This window comes from Megascapheus bottae, chromosome X (genome assembly GCF_031878675.1).
Source record: "Megascapheus bottae isolate mThoBot1 chromosome X, mThoBot2.hap1, whole genome shotgun sequence".
Lineage (NCBI taxonomy): Eukaryota > Metazoa > Chordata > Mammalia > Rodentia > Geomyidae > Megascapheus > Megascapheus bottae.
This window is the reverse complement of record NC_143547.1, coordinates 75,757,052-75,773,305: the sequence shown is the minus strand read 5'-3', so window position 1 is coordinate 75,773,305 and position 16,254 is coordinate 75,757,052. Positions and strand designations below refer to the sequence as shown.

Genomic DNA, 16,254 nt, shown 5'->3' with positions numbered 1-16,254 from the left:
TGGGAGCTACTAGGGTGTAGGAAAAAAAAGTAGTTTCTCAATTTAACTCTTCCATTGTCCCATATTATATCGGCACAATAAATTCTATCCGTACATACAAAAAATCCTATGAGCGATTAGATTTATATAGTTAACATCTTCTCTATACTCTCAGTTCAGGGTGACCCTAGCTCCATCTTTGATGCAGTTAATGAAGGATCTTTACCAATTTTTATAAAAACCACCAAGTTGGTGGTTTGAGTAGGAGACAAGGAAGAGGATCAGAATAAATTTTCATTGTGTTTTGTTTTACTGGATGTGGAAAGATAGCAAAAATAAGTACCATTGGCACTGTATAGCTGTCAGGAGAAATGGGAGGCTGGGCTAATACTGAAGTGGAAGGCAAAAACAGGTGGTATTTAAAAGAAAGAGAAGGTAGGTGAGTAAAGTAGATACCAGATGATTCTGGAAATATATTACAGAAGATGAGGTCCATGATGGTAATAAGGAGCTAAATCTGGAAGTCACTGTTTTCCCACCTGCCACACCTGCCCTGCCTTTGCCCAGACCAAGCTAGTGGTTCTGTCACCTCACCAGTTCTTGTCTGGAAGACAATATTAATACATGTGTGGCTTGTTCTTCCCTTTTGAGGGGGTTAATATTTGCACAAAAATGAAGAGGGATTAATACCAGGTCTTGCAACAATAGTCTGAAAACCTTGGCAATGGACCTGCCTTCCAGATGTGGCATTTGTGAGAAAGTTGTAAACAGGGAGGTGGAAAACCTTCCTGATTCTCTCAAGACTATGTAGAGCAATGGACATCAAAGCTTACTTTTTGAAATGGAATGTATTTTCTCCATGTAGCATTTGAATTTCATGCAAAAGCTTCATCAGGCATAGTAGATCTTGTCACCTTTTGCGCTGCTATCACAGTGCCATCTGCAAGGGGCAAAACACTTTTAAGTCTGCCCTTTTCAGTGATATAAACCTCATTTCTTTGTAGGCAGTCCTGACTCTGGTAGGATTTTAAAGATGGGGGCCAGTAGAATCTGAGTTGTTTGGTAACCTTACCTTTCTCCCAATTTTTCACTGAGTGCCTGGTATTTCTCTCCACAAAGTACCACAAAGACAATAGTAGAAAACTTGGAAAAAATTCAGAATGTTTGCAAGAGTCAAGCTTAATTTGAAAATTGCTTAATAGGCCATGGGTTTGTCTCCTAGAAATAATATGCAAATAATCTTTGGATTTTATGTGTACAGTAGAGCTCTACTGCTTAGAGAAAGACTCTGGAGTCTATTTTCTTGTTTTCTAGCTGATTTTAGGCAAAGACCTTTTATAGCATATTTTACAAAATCTACAGGGATGTCATAAAACACAACTCTAATCATTTGAGCTAAAAATTCTGTACTGTTTTCCCAGTGACTATGGTATGAAGTTCAAATGCCTCACATGAAAACCTTTCATTGGTCCGACTCCATCTATCTTCATAGCCATATTTCTCTAGCTTCTCTCTGCCTACAAAATGAGACTACTAATCATTCTGGGAATGTATTTGCTCACTCAGAATAGAATAGAACACCCTTCCTCTCACCTCTGTCCATTGATATCTGATCCAACATTGAGGATGTGATTCTAAATGCCAACTCTCCCTGAAATCATTTTCCTTTCCTTCTCCAACCATGAATAACATGTATTTCTTCTCTGTGATTTATAGTACTATTAGTTCTTTTTTTATGATTTGTATAAACATACATTAGTTGTAAAGGAAAAGAACGGTGTCATTTTGTACATTCATACACTGTATCCAGATCGAAGTCACCTCCCTCTATTATAATCCCTTATGCCAAATAAATAATTTTTTGGTATATAGTGACTTCTATTCTTTGACTTGAATATATTCAAAGCTCCTTGAGGGTAAGAATAATATAACTATGCATCATATTTCCATACTCCACAATGCTTTAACCAGTTCTTAATAATACTTGGTCCTTGCTTAAATGTTGTTAAAATGTTGAATCAAATTATATTTCATGACACTAAAGTTTCAAAATTTTTACAGATTATCTCTTCTTCTGACTTACTCTAGGAAAAGGCAATTTTACTTTCACTTTCTTGTCCAGGGAAAATTGAAATGAGCATGTGAAAGCTCTTTGAATGCTCTGAAATGTTTCTGCTTGCAATGTACAATGGTGTTAAAATTTTCAAAGTTAATAACTTTGATTTCAGAAATAATTTATAATTCTACTTATGAAGTTTATGCTATCTTATCACTTTTTTTTTGAAAGTGGTACCTATATAAATAGGTAGTGCAAGACCGGTAGAACAATAGCCTATCCTGAAGAAACCTCATGAAATAGTGAGTTAATTTGCTGAGCTAGTGATTGAACTTGGGAAGTCTTTGAAACTCTTTTCTGCTGTGTTATGCTTGAGGCCTGGCCATCTGTAAGCTGTGGGAGAAAGTGTTGCTGAGATTGTGCATGTTTCCAGACTATCTTCTCCATCAACCTTCTACCATCATCACCGTCTTTCTTTTTTATGTTAAGGTGGAGACAGAAATCCAGCGTGTCTCGGAGGCATATGAGAACCTTGTGAAGTCTTCCTCCAAAAGAGAAGCTCTGGAGAAAGCCATGAGGAATAAGCTGGAGGGCGAGATTCGGAGAATGCATGACTTTAATAGGGATCTGAGAGGTGAGAGAACAAAAGGGCTTTACTATGTAGTTCTTTTGTATAGACTAAGCTGGCCTCAAACTCAGGGTCCTCTTGCTCCAAACCTTGAGATCTGAAATTACATAGAACACCATAACAAACTTTTGACTTTGTATTTTTGAGATAGTTGCAAAGTAGTAATAGGCTGAGAAAGGAGTCAGTCTCTTTGGGTTTGTTTAAACCCATTGGTATAGTCAGAAAATTATAGGACCTATACCAGAATGATGGGCCAGGGGGGCTGTGGGACAGTAGGTAAATGCATACATGCACACGCCTGTGTGTGTGTGTGTGTGTGTGTGTGTGTGTGTTTGTGTGTGTGTGTGTGTGTGTGTGTGGGTGTCACTGAGATAACAGTTTCAAGATTTTAATCTAAGTGGAGGTTAGACATGACTGGCTTTCTAGTCAGGTAATTAGCATCCCTACTTGGGGAAGCTTGGACCCACTTGCCCACTTCCCATTTTTTTACAGCCTTTCTTCCTTTATAGATCTGTCAGGTATGCTTTTTGCTTGTGAAAGCTTTAAAATAGTGATGCGGCCTATTTACTATCTTAAATTTTAATTATTTTATCTATAAAATCAAAGGTCCTAGAGTAGATGCTGCCATGATCCCTAACATAGTAAAATGACATTTTAAGAACTTTTTCCCCCAGTCCTGGGGCTTAAACTCAGGGCCTGGGCACTGTCCTTGGGCTTTCTCAAGGCTAGAGCTCTACCACTTGAGCCACAGCACCACTTCTGGGCTTTTCTGTATTTTTGGTAATGAGGAATCAAACCTAGGACTTCATGTATGCTAGGCAGGCACTCTACCACTAGGCCACCCTCCTAGCCTTTAAGAATTTCTTAATAATAGTTACTCTTTTTTCTTTAATTAATGTGAGGGGTGGATTCTTTTGTTGAAAGTTCAAGTTCTGTACTTAGGACTAACAGTATTAATACTACTTATTTCATTCCTGCAATATTCTTGTCTTGTTTTGAGATTCACATTTGTAGATCGAACTTTGTGTCATTCACCTTAATTTGACAAGAAGATACTGGTTTGTTTTGCAAAAGGTCAGTATTTATGGCAAACACCATGTGCTTGGAAGTTTTCATTTAAGGCCCTATTGATTGTCTCCAAATTCCACAGAGCGTTTAGAGACTGCCAACAAGCAGCTTGCAGAGAAGGAGTATGAAGGATCAGAAGACACAAGGAAAACCATTTCTCAACTTTTTGCAAAAAGTAAGTCTACCTGGGATGAATATCTTGTGTGTGTGTGTGGGGGGGGGGTCATGGGGCTTGAAATAGGCCTGGGAGCTGTCCCTGAGCTCTTTAGCTCAAGGCTACTGCCCTACTCTTAAGTCCAGCCCCACTTCCCATTTTCTAATGTTTTATTGGAGATAAGAGTCTCAGGCCCTTTTGTGCCCTGGCTGGCTTTGAACCTTGATCCTTAAGTCTCAGCCTCCTGAGTAGCTAGAATTACAGGCGTGAGCTACTGCACCCACCCAGCTGGGATGAATATCTTGATACCTGGCAGTGAGGTCAGATAAAAGATTACACAGTTCTCTTTAGCTTTTAAGGACAGAGAGAACAGAATGTCATCTCGATTTTTTCCCATTATTCATGCATGAAGTTGGAAGCTTCTGTTCCTTTCCTCTTAAGTCAAGATGGCAGCTTGTGTCAACATCTAGCCATATCACAGAGCTCTCTCTGCATAAGTCAGAGAAACCCCTTGGAGTTCTTGCTATTATTATGGCTAGCTGAAGAAAAGGTATTAGTCTATGTGGGTTCTCTCGCAATGAAGGAATTTCCTTAGATGGTTACATAAGTTAGCTCTGGTAGGCATGGGATAAATATACAAGCCTGTTGATGTGTTTGGAATCTCCAACCTGTAGCCAGGGCTGCCTTAGTTAAGCCCTTAGTATTGTATGACATCATTATACATTGGCAGACTGCAAGGGTTGGGGGTGATGCACTTCTATGGCCTGAATTAGTGATTCTGATGGTAGAGTTAGTTGGTATGCAGCAGGGAAGAGCTGTGTCTTCCTCATTATAGTGTTTCCTTTGTCTGAAAATACATCTAGGACTGTAACAATGAATTAATCCTCTTCTTTATCGAGTCACTAATGGACTCCACCCAGACAGACAATACCCAATTCTTTCCAATTACTGTAATAAAAGCATCAATAAAAACTTCATACTGGTTTGAGTCCACAGGGAGAATGAGTTAGGGGAAACAGATGAACTGCTCTCATTTCTGCAAATGTCTGAAGTTGATTTCCCCTGCCCCCAGCCTTCCTCACTGTGCCTCTTGCTAAGTCTTACTTGGCAAGGACTTGTCTTCCATTTTTGCTGGGATGCCCAATGACCCTTTCAAGTCATTCCATACAGATTTCAGGTAGCTTTCACAGGTTTGATTTCTTTTCTGTTACAGTATTTGCCTCTCTACCTGGGTTTCTGTATTGATCTTTCATCTGGAACTGATATTTTTCTTCCTCTTTTTAATAAGTCTGCTCCCTTTTCAGTAGTCTTAGATTAGAACCAAAAATGTTGTTCTGATGTCATCATTGCCTAGGGTGAATTGTTGTAAAGTTGCATTTGTGATGTGGCAGTTGCCCCAGGACCAGAATGAGGGTAGCACTTTCCTATCATGAAGCAAAAGCATAGGGATTCTTGCCTTGAATCTGCTAGCTTAAACTCATTTCTTTGTACATAGGGTATTTGGGGTGTCCTAGGTGCTCTGTCATGGGTGTTTAATAAAATATGGTGATTTACTACATCAAACTTCATGAGGAAAGTCTGTGAGTAGTTAGAACTAAGTAGGGAAGAGAATATGACTCTGCCCCTTTCTTTCTTTTGACTTTGGACATTGATAAGACCCTCAAGGTCTCAACTGTGGCAGGAAGAAACAAAGACTTTGTTATTAAGCTATCTCGGAAAGCAAGCTCCTACAATTCCAGAGAATCTTAATCAAATCAACCTAGAATGCAGTTGAGTATAATGGAATGGGTGGGACCTTGTGCAACTTAGTCATATTCTTCAAGTGTCTTTCCTCATACAGTAATTGAAGAAGAAAATTATAATTGCCTTTTGCTTGTTCTGAGGATTAACTTAGTACAATACCTGGTATATGGTTAGTATTCAACAAATGTTCATTTCTTTTTAAGGTATATTTATTCAGATGTACATAAAGTCAAAGTGGATAGTAAAACAAAACTAGCCCATAGAAGGTTCTACCACAACCGTTTCCCATTTGAGGTGTTTTTTTTTTTTTTTTTTGCCAGTCCCAGTCTTGAGATCAGGGCCTGAGCACTGATTTCTCAAGGCTAGAGCTCTACCACTTGAGCAATAGCACCACTTCTGCCTTTTTTTTTTCTATGTATGTGGTACGGAGGAATCGAACCAGTGTCTTCGCACATGCTAGGCAAGCCCTCTACTACTAGGCCAAACTCTTGGCCCCATTTGAGCTTTTAGTGTGAGGTTTTACCTAGTAAGAGGGAAAAACCTAAAATGGTAAGGGATACACATATACAGTGGTCCACTGTGGCTGTAGATTTAAAAATACAGAATTGTTTCCCTTAATGGTTTGGCGACTACCATCTCATTCTAAAAATCAATATAAGAACCTGTCTCATTTCAATGGAAGGCATCTTATGAAGCTGTACATTGTTATTAATCTAAGTTCCTTTAGTTTCATCATATTTTCTAAAGTTTCTTTTATTTAAGGAAATTTGTTCTTGTTTAATTTTTTTTGAAATATTGCATATTAAATAAAAGGCTTAGTTTATTTTTGGGGAGGTTGGTCGTGGGATTTGAACTCTGGGCATGGGTGTTGTCCTTGAGGTCTTCTGCTCAAGGCTACCACCCTATCCCTTGAGCCACAGCACCACTTCCCATTTTCTAGAGATTAATTGAGAATAAGAATCTCATGGAGTATTTAGTGCCTGAGCTGGCTTTGAACCAGCTCCTCAGATCTCAGCCTCCTGAGTACTTAGGATTACAGGCTAGTTTTAATTTTGACTATAAAATTCTATTTTAGAAATTTCTTAAAATTTTCAGATCTCTATCCTATTCACTCATCTGTCCTTAGTTTTCCCATGGAAAAAACGCTTAACATGTTAATTGTGGTTGTTTTGAATTTATCTTCTAAGGTTCTGATACTTGCTCTATCTTCAGATTGTGTACTTTGTATTGCCTTATTTTGTCATTAATGAGTTATAGGCATGGTGTATATGGTAAGAGGAATTGTGTATGTAGGTATTTGAATAATATCTGCCTTGTATGGTTTGGAAAATAGTTCTTCTCTACAGTGTGGTATGATATGGGATAGGGAGAGAAAAGGTAGTGTGTTCTCTAGTACTATGATGAGATCTCAATCTTTCAGAGGCCTTCTGCATCTTGACTGTGAGCTTTACCAGTACTTTCTCAGTTTTTCTTCCCCTTGGGTAGTATGGGGTGCTCAGACAATAGTCAGCTTTGAGTTTTCTTTTTCCCACATGCAGGCTTGAAAAGGCTGTAGCTGGGTGTTACCCTTCCCCCAGGCTACTTAAGGTCTGAAAAAAATTCAATAGATTAGGTTCTGGTTAAATAGTTTTCTTGGGGCATGTCTTGCTAAGAACTGAAGGTAGTGGTATCTTTTTTTAAAATGGTATCCTTATCCTTTCTCCGGCCTGCCTGTTGATAACACAGAGGTATTTTTCTCTGATCATTACTGTGAGCTCCTGGAGGCTAAACTCAGCAAAGCACGAAGTTCTACCATCACTGGATCTTGGTGGACTAATCACCGATCTCTCAGGCTTGTCCATACTGAGGCTGCACCAATTCATTAATTACATTTTTGGTTCAAGCCTGTTGCTGTTTTCCCTGGTTTCTGTTCCTGGGATTCTAATCACCTAAACTGTGATTCTCCCTATTTACCCTAATGACATAAATTGTAATTCTTCCTATATATCTGTCTATCTCTCCAATTTTGAGGACAGGTTTGCCTTCTGAAATCACTTTGCTGATGAATCTAAGTAGGGTTGTTGATTTCTTTTTTCAGTTAAGTTTTTTGGACATTGTTAGGATAGACATTTAAGAACTCTAAAGTCTTTCTGCCAAATTGGAAACCAGATGTTCTATTATTCAGCTTTAAGACAAAGGTGGCACTTGAAATAACTTCCATGTTCAAGTCAACAAAGTCAAAGCAAGGCAGGAATTAAAGCCACAGTACTCTTTAAACTTTGTAGAACAGATTTGGGCTATAATATTTATTTAACCATTTTGGTAGGTCAATTCATACGAACATTGACATTGAATATTCTCATAAAAGAAATACCACTTCAGTCAGGTGTTTGATTTGTATCTGTTCCTTTCTCTTTCTCCAATTTATTTATAAAATGAGGGAAAAAGATGGGGGAAATTTTTATTGCCTTTGATTGCTCTTTTTCCAGGGCAAGAATATTTTGAATAAAGAAAAGTTGAGAAAAGGAGCTTATGTTCTCTTTTGATTGGTTTGCATGCATATATGTATGTATGTATATATGTATGCAGAAGAGTAGGCTATGTACACACATGGATATAGGCATATATACATATGTACATTTATATGTATACATATGTATATGTATAAAATATGTCCATTTCATCACTTTTCCTCAGTGAAGGCTTTGAGCCAGCTCCAAGATGGCAGTATTGACATGTCATGTTCTGACAGATAAAGAAAGCTTGCGGGAGAAGGAGAAGCTGGAAGTGGAGCTGGCCACTGCCCGTTCTACCAACGAGGACCAAAGACGACACATTGAAATCCGAGACCAGGCACTGAGTAATGCCCAGGCCAAGGTGGTAAAGCTGGAAGAAGAGGTATGGTTTCTTCAGATAGCCTAAGGGTCAATGAGCTGAGTAATGAAGGGTACTGTGCTTCTCATGCTGGGAAATTGGCAGCTTGTATGCTCTTGCAAGTAGGAAGGTTTGTGGCATTGTATTTACTGTAAGTTACAGTTTTGCTGATGTGAATGAATTCTGATTTCATTTGTCCTCTCTGATAGTTTCTTTTTTTTGCCAGTCCTGGGCTTGAACTCAGGGCCTGAGCACTGTCCTTGGTCTTTCTCAAGGCTAGAGCTCTACCACTTGAACCTCAGCACCACTTCTGGCTTTTTTCTATGTATGTGGTACCGAGGATGATAGTTTCTTTTATTTTGCTCCAGAATAGGAAATCTCCACAGTTGGGACAGTTTCCATTTGCTCATTTGTATAAGCTAACCTTACTGGTACCTAGCCCTGCTTTAAGCCTGTGACAGGTAGGTAGGGATATAGGTAGGCACATCAGCAGGCATGTAGTTGGGTAGTTACATAAATAGATGGATAAACAGAATGTCTTCATTACCAATCTTTAAAAGCTTTATTTTAGAAGAATTAGAAAATGAATCCACATAGTTGATAGTGCTGCAAGTACCTTGCAATTAGAATAGCCCTTTGCTCCTATACTCAGTGGGAAGTTCGTCCCATAATAGAACAAATATCCATCTTGACTGCCACCCTTTAGCATTTGGATTTGGCAGATTTATTTGGAAATAAAAGCAGTCTTGGGAAGTCTGGGACAAGATATGACCCAATTCACAGTTACAAGAAAACAATACACTGGCCAAGATCATTATTGTGGCTTAAAGACTAGTTTTTAGAATGTAATTATGTAGTGGGGGAGAATTTGACAAGTAGTAATGTATCAGAATGGAGCCTTCTCTTTACAAATACAAGAGCCTTCAAAATAGTAAGCTTATAATTAAATATGTATCTGATTAGTCTCCATGTAGATGTTACTCAATTGCAACACTAAAGTGTATTCATGTGAAATAGAGAGAACTTTATTGCTGGGTTGTGATTAATTAATCTTGCATGTCGGTTGTCATCATAGTGAAGTACAACCAACTCTTAGAACTTTTGAACATCTGGGAATGGGTATACCCTAGCAAATGTTGATGCTAAAGTGTAACTTGGTTGAAACAGTCATATCATACTAAATTCTACTTTACAATTTGAATTCTTTTAAGGGAAAGAAGAGTCTACATTCTAACTTGAAAGCTTTATGAACCTGACAAGTGTTAATACCAAATAGCTATTGTATGTAAGGTGTCTTTCCTGCTTTTATTAGTTTTCTGATTTCTGTTCCACATAAGAATATTCCCAGTTCTAGATCTCCTGACTTACAAATTCCCTCTGCTTTCCTTCTAAGTGCTGAAAAGCTTATTGGAGTTGGATGATGAGATCATAACTTACCAAGAGGAGTGACATATATCCTATGATATCCTTTAGCCTGATTTGCATAAATGTTCACTTCAGCTTGTTTAACCTGATGTGTTAAAAATATCAGGCAAGAGCCCAGATCTTCACATCACTGTCTCAGAAATAAGTAGGTTGCTTCATTGAAAATGAAGAAGCCTTTGTATTTGTGTGATGTCTTTATACCTCATACATTAAACTCTTATTGTTTGCAAAAGAACTCCAGGAAAAATTACAACTACATTAAAAACTGTATGTGTTTTTAGAGCTAAGGACACTAAGAGAGCTGTTGAGATGTATCTGTACATAATCACGTGGCCACTCTTGGGTAGATCCAGGAATAAAACTGGTATCTCATAACTCTTCTTTCCTTGGTCCCTGCTGCCTGTATCCAGGTCTGAATCATCCTTTGGTTAAATTCCCAAAAAGCAAACGTGGGCGCCAGTTCAGATTTAGAAACCTCTATATCTTTTTTATGCTAGTGTTTTATTGGCAGATAATAGTTGTACATCATTGTGGGATACACTGTGACATTCTGAAATATTTCACATATTATGTATTGATCAATTTAGTGAACTTAGGTAATCCATCATCTGAAAGATTTAGCATTTCCTTGTGATGAAAACATTCACCATCAACTCTTCTATTTTGAATTATGTAATATAGTGTTAACTACACTCCCCCTTACTATCCCTACACTCCCCACCCTGGCCTCTGGCAGTTTGAGTTTCTACCTCTACTATTGGTGTATCCTTCAGTGGAAGGAAACTGGGACCAGAGTCTGCAACCTTCTTGACTTGAGTTTCTGAGGATATATACTCTGTAAGAGATAATTGGTTGTTAAGCATGGAAATAATATGTATGTAAGAAGCGATTCATTTGTAGTTCTTAGTGAATATCACTTGCTTCAGTCCTCTGAGTCTTTTCTGAGCATTCATTGAAGAGATTTTCAGTAGTTTCTCAGGGATTTTCCCCCAAAACATTTAGCTTTACTATTTTAACAAGTCCTAAATATTGGATAGAATTGAGTAAATGGTGTCCATTGGCCTTTCAATTATTGTTTCCAGTGTACATCCAACACATTCACATGGGATCAGGAATTTCTAAGTTGCTATTGCTAAACAAGGTAGAAACATTACTTGATAGAACAAGATAATGTCTTCTTTATCCAGCAGCATCACAGGCCCCATAATGTCTTCCATTTTGACAACAAAACCAGTTTAAGCTTGTGGTAATATATCTCAGAAAAAATCAATTCTTATTTTTCTTTTGCTTAGAAAATGGGATTCTTATTTTTTCCTCCTATCAAATCTGGATTGACTTGTTTATACATAGTATTTGTCCTATCTCTCCTATCTTGTTCAAAGGAAAACTTTCTTTTCTGTGCTTTGATTCATATCCATTTCATCTCAGTCCTATGGGGGTAAAAATTTCTAAGTATGGAACATGAGGTATTTGTAACTCTGAACAGATCTGGTAAACATTGTTTGGTGTGGTTTCTTACAAAATTTGAACACCTTTAATCCATGAAAGGTATTCATAAGTAAAATTGCTCAAGGTAGAGATGGCTGAAGGAAGTCCAGTGCTTGAAGACAGAGATATATTTTACCTGATTTCCTTTTGTCATGTGTAAATGTACAGTGGTTATGGCACAAAAATATGTTCATGAACGTTTCTTTTACTTCAGGAGTAGTATTCTTCCTGGGTAAACATGAGTATACTTAGTAAATCCTAATTAGGGGAAGTTTCTCCAAATAAGCCTTTTGTTGAAGAGTGTTTTTTCAGCTTTCTAAGTTCAGGATCACTCAGGTAATAGTCTCTTTGATCAAGGAAGGATTATACTACTTTAATGTTACAAGAGCTTGGGCATTCATTGAGATGCATACCCTGAAACTCAAGGCATCTTTCTAATCCCATTAAATATATTGCCTGAGGTTCTCTGTAATCACTGTGCCCTAAGCTCTAGGCAGAAATGTTTCATCAGGTGCACAGAAAACTTTTCTCCTTAAATCAACTCTTTCAGGTTTTTTGCAGAGTCTTTCCTAGTGCACATGTTGTTGATATCGATGAACATATCTTGTTGGGGGAGGATGGTTGATAACTAGACCTATTTTCTTGGTGAGTCCCTGTGATCCATGCCTGGACACCCATCAGCAGCCTGTGCAGCAAGGCAGCCAGATGAGGTAAATGGGGCCTTTCTGTCCTCCTGGTTCTTATCTTTCAGGACACGTAGGTCCTATTGAAGTGGAGGCTCATTAAGCTCCAAGTCAAAAGAATTATGCCCTACAGCAACCATGGTAGTCTCTCATTCAGAACTTCCTGACCCCCTACCAATTTAACCTCACTGGAGAATTTCCACTGATGCCTGGCATATTCTCTCACAAGGCTGAGGGCAGCACAGGCTTCTGGCTGGCTGCAGTCTTATGAGAATCCAGCATTGAAGCCATCGCTTGGGTAATTGTTTCAAGAATGGTGGGAAAATGGGCTTGGCAAGATCAAAGAGGGAAGATGCTGCGGGTGGCCTGCTAGTGAGTTGAGTGCACTGGAAGCAATAGAGCAGAATGAGAGAGGGCCAGCAGAAAGGGCTGGTGAGCCTTGTTCTTTGATTTTAGGCTAGAATGGAAGCTATATAGATTCACGAAGAAGGAGCATAAGTGTTCATTACTGAATTGCAGTGGCTGTGGTGGTGAGGGTGGTGATTTAGACATTATGTAGGTAATTTTGTTCTATTTTACATCATTTCCACAATTTTGTGCAAGTCCTGAGGCTTGAACCCGGTGCCTCAGCACTGTCCTTGGGCTTTGTCAAGGCTAGCAGGCCATATGCAAATTCAGTGAACTTTACATAAGAGACTTGAGTTGCAAGGGGAGTGTATCCTGAATTCAATCTTCCATCCCTATCAAGAGAAAATTCTAGCTGGGTCTTGTTTTTATACCCACTCAGATATTCTCAGGCTTTTATATATATATATATATATGTAGATAATTGACTTTTAAAATAATTCTTAATATAGTTCAGTTAATATGTAGCTTATTTGTTACTGCTTCTATTTGTTGTCTTTATTTTTTCTCTGAGCTTTCTCTTTTTTTGGCCAGTCTTAGAGCTTAAGCTCAGGGACTGAGCACATCCTTGGGCTTTCCTCAAGGCTTCGCACTTGACCACTTGAGCCACAGCACCACTTCTGACCACTTCTGGCTTTTCTATGTATGTGGTACCGAGGAATCGAACCTGGGTCTTTGTACATGCTAGGCAAGCACACTACCACTAGGCCAAACTCCTAGCCCATTTCCACAGTTTTTAAGACTAATGTTTTTGAGCCAGGCGCAGTGGCTCATGCCTGTAATCATAGCTACTCAGGAGGCTAAGATCAGAGGATCATGGTTCAAAGCCAGTCCGGGCACTAAAGTCTGTGATATGCCTATCTCCAATTAACCACTAGAAAAATGGAAAGTAGGGCTGTGGCTCAAGGTGTCAGTCAGTAGCCTTGAGCTGAAGAGCTCAGGGACAATGTCCAAGCTCAGAGTTCAAGCCCCATGACCAACCAAAAAAATAAAAGTCTTTTTGTTTTTCTATTTCCATTGGACATTGGTGTGGTCCTTCCTTCTTTTCCTGCCTTCCCTTCTCTTACCTTCCCTTTCCTTCTTTTTCCATCTCTTTCCTTTCCTTCTTTTTCCATCTCTTCCCTTTCCTTCTTTTTCATCTCTTCCCTTCCCTTCCTTTCCCGTCCCTCCCCTTCCCTTAACTAACCTTCCCTTTCTCCTGGGTGACTGGGTGAATATATAATTCCAGGTTGTTCAAGGGTATTTCATCAGAAGATGACTTTTCCCATATTTGTAACTATGTATTTTCTTTATAGTAGTTATTGCTTTATCCAATGTGTTAAAAAACAGGAGTGACTTGTCCAAGCTCAGTTATTTCTGTTTCTAGTTTTTTTAAATTCCCAAGATAGAAACTCTCATTTCTCTTTTATCATCTTCATAACCTGACCTCCAGTCCTGAGGTAGGTAGCAACTTTTTAAGAGATGGCTTTTTACTGTTCTGTTCTTATAATATCCACCAGTGGACCATAGCCTCTTGGCAATGGACAGAGATAGCCTGCTAATACCAGGGTAATGTTACCAACTTGCTTCAGCATGAACCCTTATTTGGATCCAGGGTCACTTGGGTAAGACTAAATCAACTCAAACTAAAATCGCCATGAGGGAGAAAAGCAAAGGAAGTATACTTTATTTGTGATATTTATTAAATAGCACTGTCAATTGTGAATAGTAAAAGGGAACAGGCAATTCAGACATAATGAGGACAGTGAACTTAATTCCATAATATTAACATTTTTTTGAGCAAAGCATCTTTATATTTGGTATTTAGGTGGCTAGTGTGCTTGCTTTTCCCCCTATGAATTTTTCAGTATTTTTTAAACTTTTTTAAAACTTTTTTAACCTTTTAAACTATTTACAGATATATTGTGTATCTCATAGGAATCCCTCATAGGAATCCTGCAAGTTTTATCTTTCCACAAATTAGGGCATTTAAATGAAGAGGAATTAGGTAATACAGTCAGTGATAAATCTAAGAAAACACAAGATATATAACCCTATTCTTTTTCTACCAGCAAATAAATGGGAAAGTTAATGTCACTTCTTTGCAAATAGTTGAGACAAATTAGAGACAAATAGGTACTAGAAGTAATTTTGTATATAGCCATCTTTTTTATTTTTTTTAAATATTTTTATTGTAATTAATAAAAGGGTTACATGATATTTGCCAGATAGAAAGTGCATTAATTCACATACATTGATACCCTTTCACATGTCTTGGTACCCATTATCCCCCCACCCCCCCACCCGTCTTAGTTTTCCCCCCTTCCCTATCAAATTTCAAATGACCAAATACAAATAAATTCAATATATCAGATAACAAAGTGAGATACTGTAACAATGTGAGATACCCAAGGGACAGCAAAGGAGATGAGAGATAACATAGTACATAAAGGACAACAATCATTCGTTATATGGAATAGCCATCTTTTTTAAAAGTAAGTTTGAAAGACACCCACAGTTGTTGGATTGAAGGAAAAGATGCCATCACGTGGTATTCATTTTCAGGGATCAGATTTTCCTGAGTCAGAAAGGGAATAAGGGATCTTCCAATTGCTTGGGAATGGGTTCAAATTATTGCAGAAGGGCAATGGAAAAGTATGATTGATTGGGCTCAAGAGAATTTGTCCTGTTCTTCAATTGGCTCCCATCCTCTATAGTTCTTTCTTTCAATTTTGATCCCGTTTTGAAAATTCACTTAAAATATGAATGATTCGAAACTTTTTTTTTTGAAAATTCACCTAGAATTTGAATGACTGGAAATCTTATCTTGACTTTATCAAGTAAAATAAATACATTCATGAAGGTGTTTATATTTGTAGTGTCTTGGCTATAGCACTAACACAGCATTTTCATTTTTTTTGCCAGTCCTGGGCTTGAGCTCAGGGCATGAGCACTGTCCTTGGACTTTCTCAAGGCTAGAGCTCTACTGCCTGAGCCTCAGCACCACTTCCGGCTTTTTTCTATATATATGGTACCGAGGAATCAAACCCGGGTCTTCGTGCATGCCAGGCAAGCAGTCTACCACTAGGCCAAACCCCGACCCCAGCATTTTCATTTTTATTATTGCATGTAACAGTTGTTAGTTAGCATTAAATGATCTTCAAGGACATAGCATTCACTGAACTAGGACTAGAATATGAGCATTGCTAAGGAAAATGGAGTCTGTCCTTTAAATGGCTTAAGAGATTCTGGCCTCAAACAGACATTGGTCTTTGGCTTGTTCACACTATATTACTCCTGCTTTTAGATGTAGAATAGGACTTGTTATAATAATAAATATTCTGAAAATATATGGTGAATAAATTCATGAATTCTTTCACAAATAAGTATCACAAAATGATTGTAGTATAAACATGATGAGAAGTTGCGGAACAATCAGCAATTAGAAAGAGGTAAGAACATTCAAGGACAAGGTACTGGAGAATTGAATGCTTTGTTTGAGAAAGTATAAAGTATCAAACTAATAAAACTTGTAGTATACATGATGGAGTTTTGAGGCAGTAGGAACATAGGGCATTGGAAAAGGCATTTTAAAGAGCCTCTTAAAAAAAAAATAAAGAGCCTCTTACCTAATCTGAACAAGGGGCAATGACAATAGGTCGAGTGGTGAATTAACACATTCATTGGTTTGAGATAGGAAAGAGAGTATCAGTGGTCTCTATAGAAGTATAGAGGAGGTATAAATGAGCCTTACATCTAGTTGATACTCGAATGGAATGGATGGTTAGCATGT

General features: G+C 38.2%; 1 protein-coding gene across 2 annotated transcripts in view; it reads left to right on the top strand.

Annotated features, from left to right (window-relative positions):
- Amot (angiomotin) overlaps positions 1-16,254 on the top strand; it is a 66,846-nt gene that overhangs the window by 27,752 nt on the left and 22,840 nt on the right. For both annotated transcript variants that reach the window (XM_090327034.1, XM_090327033.1), the window contains exons 6-8: positions 2,525-2,669; positions 3,814-3,906; positions 8,360-8,505. In XM_090327034.1, the coding sequence (XP_090183160.1) occupies positions 2,525-2,669; positions 3,814-3,906; positions 8,360-8,505 (384 nt within the window). The remainder of the gene's footprint in view (positions 1-2,524; positions 2,670-3,813; positions 3,907-8,359; positions 8,506-16,254) is intronic.